Genomic DNA, 8,318 nt, shown 5'->3' on the forward strand with positions numbered 1-8,318 from the left:
GGTATTTATTGCCTGCCAGTTACTATAATCTTAGATGTGCGCCAAAGTATTAATTGCGTGCTCATGATCCAACTCATTCAATTTCTTAAAATTCGGCGTTGATGGTAGAGATGATACGCCTTCAGCGTTTTTGTTCTGGTTTAAACATTCAAACAAGAAAGTCCATGCAATTTATACTTGAGTTGATTATGAGAAGGATGTTAAACTGTCCAGAAAAAACCACGAGAAAGGAAATGAAATTTGCGGAAACAGAACCACATTATTTAATTTTTCAAAATCCCAGCAAAATTCAAGTGCTGACAAAGCTAGTCTCAGAGGCAGAACCACGGGGCAACTGATGAAGAACACTCGTTGGTGATGAATTTGAGGTTGAAGACCTCAATGCCTCCGCTAGCGGGCCCCCCATTGAAGAAACATGATTTGTTGCCCACCCAGAAGCCCAATTCAATTGTAGTTGCTCCGTCTCTGCATTGCTATCCCTGGAGCCAGGCTCTTCTCCGATGCCCGTGGACAATTTTAACGACACATCCGACGATGAATTTCCAGGCATTGAAATTGAGAGGCAAGTGGCAGAATTCATGGGGCTAGAATTGCTTCCGGCATTATCAGATTCTTGAAGTGATCGAGGCCAGTCATCGAAAAAATGGCGCAGAACATGGCCATCAGATTTACCATCTGCGGATACCTCATGTTGGGATTCGAAGAGACCACTCTTGTTCTCAGTTTTGGACCCTATGGAACTACAAGGGACAAAAGAACATGATACAACAACAAAAATCAAGCAAAGAACAACATAAAGAAAAAGCTTTGAACAGCATAAACAGAAAAACCACGTATTCGGGTTCAAAAGCAAAGGTTGGGGTTGGTTTGCACGGAATCTAGTCCTTTCCCACATCTGAAACACATCAGCCAGGCCTTCATTGAGGGGGTCCCTCCCGAGGAGGTGTCACATGCCTACACATATTCCATTTAGATCCGACCAAATCCAAGGTCGCATTTCTTTCAATAACATCGAAAGAAAATCTTAAAAAGAAAAAAGTCCCAACAAAATCGAACTATTTTGATTTGATGCCGTTAGTTTCTTTTTTCACTTCTTTTTTGGAGGGGCAAGCATATTATATGTACTTAAAATTGTAATAGTCATTAATTATATGGCACATGCTTAATACCAATTTCATTTCTCCGTTTAACAATAATGATCCAATCCATAAACTAAGTTGAACAGTTTACAGTACTAATCAAACCCAAAAGTTGAAACACACAAGATTTGATGATGGATTACCTTTGATTAAGGTGAAGCAGATCAATGGAAGGAGATGGGCCTGAAAGAGCAAAAGGAGTCCCACTAGCCACTGTTGTGGTGGCTTTGAAAGTCCCACCACAACCAGCAATAGTAGTAGTAGTAGCAGTAGAAGAAGTAACAGAGGTCATGGGTGTGGGGATTTCCACAGGCTTTCTTGAACGGTTTCGTCCACGGTGCACATGGCGCTCACAGTACTTCTGGCCGGCCACCACGTCCCTCGAGCACCTCCATTTCTTTCCGTCCGTCCTCCGGCAACGCCCTGGCTCTGGATCCATGGCACCTCTTCCCCAATACCCAGATTGAAACACTGACACAACAACATGTTCATTAATTAGTTCAAGCTCAGGCTCAGCTCAGTTCAAGTATTTTAATGCAATAGCAAAAAACAATGGCCTTTGAACACTAACCAAGTAAAACAAATTATAAAGAATCTTAGGCATGTGTAAAGTTCATTAATAAATCAGACATATGTAAGTCATCATAGAATAGAATGATTTAACAAAATCAGAAAGTACTTGAGTTTAAAAAAGTACTTTGTGTCACATTAAAAGTTTGAAACATGTAATGAATGAAATGAGCAAGATCTAGTACTCAAGAAAAAGATTTAAGTTTAAATGCACTCGAGTGGGATCAAATTTATTTACACAAAAAAAAAAAAAAAGTTACAGATAATTAAAAGGTAAATCTTTTTTTATGAGGAATGAGAACTTACAAGCAGGCTGAAAATGTGGATAATGTTGAAGTGGGTGATGGAGGAAGTAAGGTGAAATATGAAGACTTTTCTTGATGGGCTGAAGAAGCTCAGGAGGAACAGCAGTACCTGCCAACATGTACCTATATATCAAAGCCTGTAGTTCAAGCTCCTGCCACTGGGCCAAACTGAAATAGCTACTCATTCCTAGCAGACACAAAAAATAAAAAAGACAGAAAAGATAAGGATCAAAGCTCATCAAAACTAAAAGAGGAAAGGTTGTTAAAGACTTTCACTTCCAACAACTTAAGCTTACTGAGTTTGTTTCTATCACACAATAAAGAGGAAAAGAGGACTAACTTACTGGGAAATCTGGTAGTAGCTAATGTTGAATCAGGATAAGCTGACAAAGAGCTGATTTTGCTGTTGGGTTCAGGTACAAACAAAGGGAGAGCAGAGGCAGATGCTTGTATTTGTGGCTGCTGCTGTTGTTGTTGTTGTTGTTGTTGTTGATGGGGCTCAAGGAGAAGTTTTGGTATCTTTACGGAATGTTGTTGTTGTTGTTCTGACTCATGCTGATGGTTTCTCCATTGCTTCAGATGGAAGTCCATGAGAGAGAGAGAGAGAGAGAGAGAGAGAGAGAGAGAGTGGGGTGTTGAGTTTGGGTTGCTTTTGGGATGGTTGGTTGGGTTTAATAGCTTTGTTTGGTGTGTTGGGTATGTTAAGACTTAAGAGAGAAAGTTTGTGAAAGCTTTTGCAGTGACTTCTGTGGGTTCTTTTATATCTTTGGCAGATACCTCAGAGAGAGAGAGCGATTGTGTATAATGTGTGGTGAGGCTTGTAAAGCCTGCAAAGTTTGTTTAAGACCAGTGGAGAAGCCTAGGGCACTTGAGATAAAGACAGTCAGACAGGACAGTTGAGAGAAAAAAGAGACCTACAAAAAATAATTTAAAAAAAAAAAACTGGAACAAGTAGTAGATAGCCTAGAGAGAGAGTGCAAAGAAAGAAGCTGCAGTCCTTATGTCCCTGTGCTTTGCTTTGGAAATAGGACTAGACCAGAGAGAAAAGAAAAGCAGGAGCTTGGGTTTATGAGAGGAAAAGAGCCTAAATACTATTTTTATTTGTCTTACACTTTTCTGTTTATACAGGTAATGTGAATGTTAACCATACCAGGGGCAGAGACATGGAACAGTTTTGAGAATGATACACATATATAGATGGAGAGAGAGAGAGAGAGAGAGAGAGAGAGAGAAACTGAGCCGAAAATGCAGTTCCATACTGCAGCCGAGCCCAGGCTTTATCATTGTCTTTTCAGTTTCTAGGGAAACTAAAAGTATGGCTCTCTTATCGAGATGTGTATGTATTCTACGTGTGTATGAAATTTTTTTTTTTTTTTTTTTGGAGAATGACGTGTGTATGAATATTGGAATAGCATCTTTGCATTTATATACGGTCTTTTTTTTAACTTTTCCTAAACAAAACGTACGAAGATATAAAAGGAAATTTGTGTTATAATTGACCGAGTGATAAAGAAAAAAATAATAGTTATATGTGAAAGTGAGAAGCAGTTCTTCGTCATTTAATAATTTAATACGTAAGATAATTATGTAAAAATTGTGATATTTTATATAGTATTAGAATTATTATTTGCTAAATGATCATTTCCATAACTATACTATGTAAAAAATACTTCTTAGTAAAGGATTTAAAGTTCGATTGATGTGAATGATTTTGGGTCTTAAATATGTATATTTAATGCTTTTTTATTTGTTGATACAAGATAGAAAATATTCTTTAACTTAATCTAAGCGTATATGTATGTAAAACTCTCTTCTAAAGACTTGAACTCCAGTCCTTGCTCTTCATATATTTTTTATTATACACATAGGGATGCAAATGCTCTCTTTTTTATACAATATAAAAATTATGCTCTAACTCAATTTAAGTGTATATGTATGCGTGAAGCCCTCTTCTAGGAACTTGAACATCGGCCCTTACTCTTCCCATGCCATAAGCACTTATATTTTTGAAGCATACTTGTGTGTGCTCTTAACAAACGCATTCCATTAAATTTGTGAGTTTTTTTTTTTTATAAAAATAAATTTGTAAGTTAACAATTCATAATTGAAATATTTATTATTCTATCATTTGTATCTTTAAGATAGAACACTCCTTAACAAGATTCATCAAACAAAAAAAAATTTGTGAGTTTCAGTTAGCTTAATTGGTAAAGTCTTTAATGATTGAATAAGAGATCTGGAGATCAATCCCCATCTACACTAAAAACTAATTGATATTTTAATCTGATTATAAAAAGTTATTATCAAAAGCAGACGTCATAAGTTGAAACTATCTCAAAAAAAAACAAAACAAAACAAAACAAAACAAAACAAAAACAAAAACAAAAACAAAACAAAACAAAAAAATTTGACTTGCTTTTAGTACTCCTATATTAGAGATGAAAATAAGGACATGATAGGTGTCTAATAATAGCTTAAAAATACAATATTATCTTAGATTTAATAGGCATTATCACATTTATTTCGTGTTTATTCCAAAACTTACATGTAAATATAAGAGTTTGCAAGTTCTCTCTAAAATATACTCATTATGTGTATTTTTCTCTTGTAGGAGATTTAAACTGACGAGCAAAGCATGCAGACATGAAGCCAAGAGATGCAAGGGTGAAAATCAATTGAGAAGTGGCTTTTGAAGAATTTAGTGAGTCAAAGATGTGTGGAAACATAAAAGGAGAGAGAGAAATTCATTTGAGCCAAAGATGGAAAAATTCTGGCATGGAAATATTCTGACCAGTTTTGGTATTTTGGCCATATCTTTTTACTCCGATATCAGATTGACTTGATTCTTACAGCCACGGAAAGAGGACTTAAAGATATAAAACTTTGTAGTTTACCAAAACTTCATAATCTACCGTATTAATGGCTAAAACTGACTTGGAAGTTGACCCACTATTGAAATTTGAAAAACAGGAATGACATTTTATATTTTCCTTTTTGGGAAGCATGTGTTTTAGGATTTTGAATGTTATAAATATTAAAGTGATACAAGAGCAGCCATTTTTTTTGGCTGTTGGGAAACCTTATGTTTCATTAATTTTGAGAGTTTTTTATTTTCTATGGAAGCTTAAAAACCTAAGCTAGGGTTAGGGGTGAATCTCCAATGTTGTAAGCTGTCCACTATTCAATCCAAGCATGTTTTTCATGTTTTGATTATTGAAATCAATTGTTCTCTTTTTATAATTGTTTTATTATATTGATATTTGATTTCTAAATCTTTCATAAATCTATTCTTGAATCTTCTGATTGTTAGAATAGGGTTTTGTAATCTCTCTAGTAAAATGTAGTAATCTTGTTAGATATTACTTTTGCCATGGTAGGTATGCGATGTTCTTGAGTTTTTCTAGCAAAGTTATTATTTTCTAGACTAAATTGTTGGAACAATTGATAAATATAATTGTAGGGTTAAGGGCCCTAATCATATATTGAGCATGAATGGTTCAGACCCAAGACTTAATCAGCAAAATACGAATGGGAGGGTGGTCCAAGGAGAAATATCTCCTTGGACATGATAATATAGCTCAAATCTGTATTCCAACAATCAAGGTGACCTTCCAGGAGGCTCCAGTGATAAGGACGTGCATCATACACGTATAAGGATGATAGAAACTCAGAAATATCTAAGAAAAAGCTGCTACCGCCATATTGAATGCACTGCAGCTACTTTTCTGGCCGCATTTATGTGGAGAAGACCTTTGAATAGTGCTGCCTTGGTTATCACAACTCACAGAAAACCAAAGAGTGTGTTTGATGGGACAGACACTCAAGTAAAGTCTTAAATGATCAACAAGTGTAGGGTCAAGATGGTCCAAAAGGAGCTATATAATGTAAGAGACCTTTCATGAGGAAGAGATCGAGAAATCAAAAGGAAAATACTGTAGCAATCAGGAACCAATCTTGTAATCAAACCTAAGAGCAATATATAAGAGCTGTGCTCCTCTGATATTGCCGAGGACGTTTTTCTTCAATATAAACCCGTCTATTTTCATTCTTTTGTCATTTCAATCTACCTTAGTATTAGTTTGAATCATTAAAGCCCAGTTTTTCCAACCCACCTCTACAAATTTATTGTTTTAGGTTTTTTGGGCCTAAGTTCATATACCTTTTGGGTTAGGAATTCAAATCAGGTCCTTACAATAATCAAACAAATAGAATTTTATTAATAAAAAACTTATTTCTAAATCTTCCAACCGGATAGTTTGTGTGTTTACTTACCCGATTGTGTACTAAATTGGATTAGTAGTGGATACTTAACAATATTAGTGGACAAACCCTAATACCCTAATGATTTTAATTATTGAATTTACCAAAATTTATTTTTCCTAAGTTTCAATCATATTTTTTCTACATATTATTGGTGCTTTTGACGTGTTATTGTTTTCCTTTTCTCAGTGGAACAACAACCTTAACTACATTATAATTTCCGTTACAAAATTGAACGACATTAGTGTTTCTTACCCTAAACAAAACAACTGCAAAAGATTATATATAACTGAAATGTACGAATGTTGTAAATTCTTTCCTACATACAATTAGAGGACCCACTAGTGTTCTTCATTCTTCTATCAGTACTCTACAAAGGTAATTTCTCAACAGAGAGAAAAAAAAAATCTCTACAGTGGTGGTAAATGAGAGTAAATATATTGTGAGCGTTTGGTTTGGACGTTTTACTGCGTTTCAGCGTTTATGTTTTGGGCATGGGACCCACGCTACAGTAAACGCAGTAAACGCGTCCCTTTTTTTTTTCACGCATTTCAGGAGTAATCGACTACTGTTCGGCCGCAAATGTTGACTTTTCCACGGTGAATAGTGCATCCGTGCACTGTTTACGAACCCACAAATTTCACTTTTCAGTAACTTTTTCATTAAAAATGGGTTCCACGGTATTATTCACACATTTAAAAAATATTTTGCTACAGTATTTTCGGTTTTAGCAAAAATAAGCTCAATTCAAACAGACCGATTAACACTTTATAGTGTACTTAAATTAAGTAGACCGCATGGCAACTGGCAAACATGAGAACCACGCTTTGGATCACCGTACAAACTAATAAATAAATTATGTCAGAATAGTAATGTCAATTTTTCCAAAACGGTTGCGTTTAATAATTGAACAAAATATATTTTGAAATCACAATAATTTGTCTTATTTTCTAGGTTTGTCCAGGACCACCAATATTACTGAAATCCTAGTAAATTCATGGTCTCTATGACTGAGCTTTGTTAACTTTATAGGAGTAGCAGCATCCGCAAAATCCTTTTTTGGTGGGTTCCTTTGTTTATTTATAGACACTCTCTGTCTCTCTCTCAGTAGCAGAATATGCTAGAGTACTAGTTGCTTCAATTTTTCTATTGGATTTCTATTTTTTCCTTTTTCATTTACAATTTATGATGTTTAAAGTTTGAACCACCTAATAAACACTTCGGGTTTGGTTAAGTAAATGAAGATACCTTATAAAAAAAAAAAAAAAAAAGTAAATGAAAATAGTCAAAATACCTGTCATGACCAGAACCTATCCCCACTTGTTTAAGTTTTTTTTTTTTATACTGCCACTTATGCATTATTCACTAAATGAAAGGAAAAACCAAAAAAGAAAATCAACTCAACGTATCTCAAAAAAAGAAAATCTAGTTCAAATCAAAACAAAAATTGTGCCTGTTTTTTTTGTAATTGTATTGGTTACTTTTATGTTTTTTTGGTAAAACTCATTAAAAATAAAAATCTAGTCAAAGTTATGACATTAAAATATATATTTTTCTTCAAATTATCTTTAAATAGTTATGTTAGCTGTAAGGACCTGATTTGAACTTCTAGTCCAAAAGTTATATGGACTTAAGTCCAAAAAACCCAAAACAATAAATTTGTAAAGAATGAGTTGAAAAATTGGGTTTTAATGTATTAAGTAGCAAGTAAACAGATCTAGATGACAAAGAAAGGAAAATAACAAATTAATACTAAAGAAAGATATCTTCGACAATATCTGAGGAGACTGATTCCTATAAATTGCTCTTGAATCTCTATTATAAGTTTGATTCCTAATTTCCACAATATTTCTCTTCTTTTTTTCGATCTCTTCCTCATGAAGGGCCTCTTACATTATATAGCTCCTTTTGGACCATTTTAATCTTACACTTGTTGGTCATCTAAGCCCTTATTTGAGTACTTATCCTATCAGACACCCTCTTTGGCTTTTTGTGAGTTATGGTAGCCAAGGCAACACTATTAAAAGGTCTTCTCCACATAAAT

The 8,318-nt window shown here is 34.5% G+C and overlaps 1 protein-coding gene across 2 annotated transcripts; it reads right to left on the reverse strand.

The window, feature by feature from the left end:
- Nucleotides 1-139: 139 nt before the first annotated feature.
- On the reverse strand, nt 140-3,194 carry LOC115953466 (growth-regulating factor 3). 2 transcript variants are annotated; one of them, XM_031071114.1, is made up of 4 exons: nt 2,359-3,194; nt 2,016-2,123; nt 1,283-1,610; nt 140-740 (listed from the first exon to the last, which is right to left on the reverse strand). In XM_031071114.1, exons 1-4 carry the CDS (start codon nt 2,603-2,605, stop codon nt 290-292), a joined length of 1,134 nt encoding a protein of 377 aa, XP_030926974.1. In that variant the 5' UTR covers nt 2,606-3,194; the 3' UTR covers nt 140-289. The 2 variants fall into 2 exon arrangements, with proteins under 2 accessions (XP_030926974.1, XP_030926973.1); XM_031071113.1 differs by having other exon boundaries at nt 2,016-2,201; nt 2,359-3,192.
- Between the last annotated feature and the right edge of the window lie 5,124 nt (nt 3,195-8,318).

The sequence above is a fragment of the Quercus lobata genome, chromosome 7, assembly GCF_001633185.2.
Source record: "Quercus lobata isolate SW786 chromosome 7, ValleyOak3.0 Primary Assembly, whole genome shotgun sequence".
Lineage (NCBI taxonomy): Eukaryota > Viridiplantae > Streptophyta > Magnoliopsida > Fagales > Fagaceae > Quercus > Quercus lobata.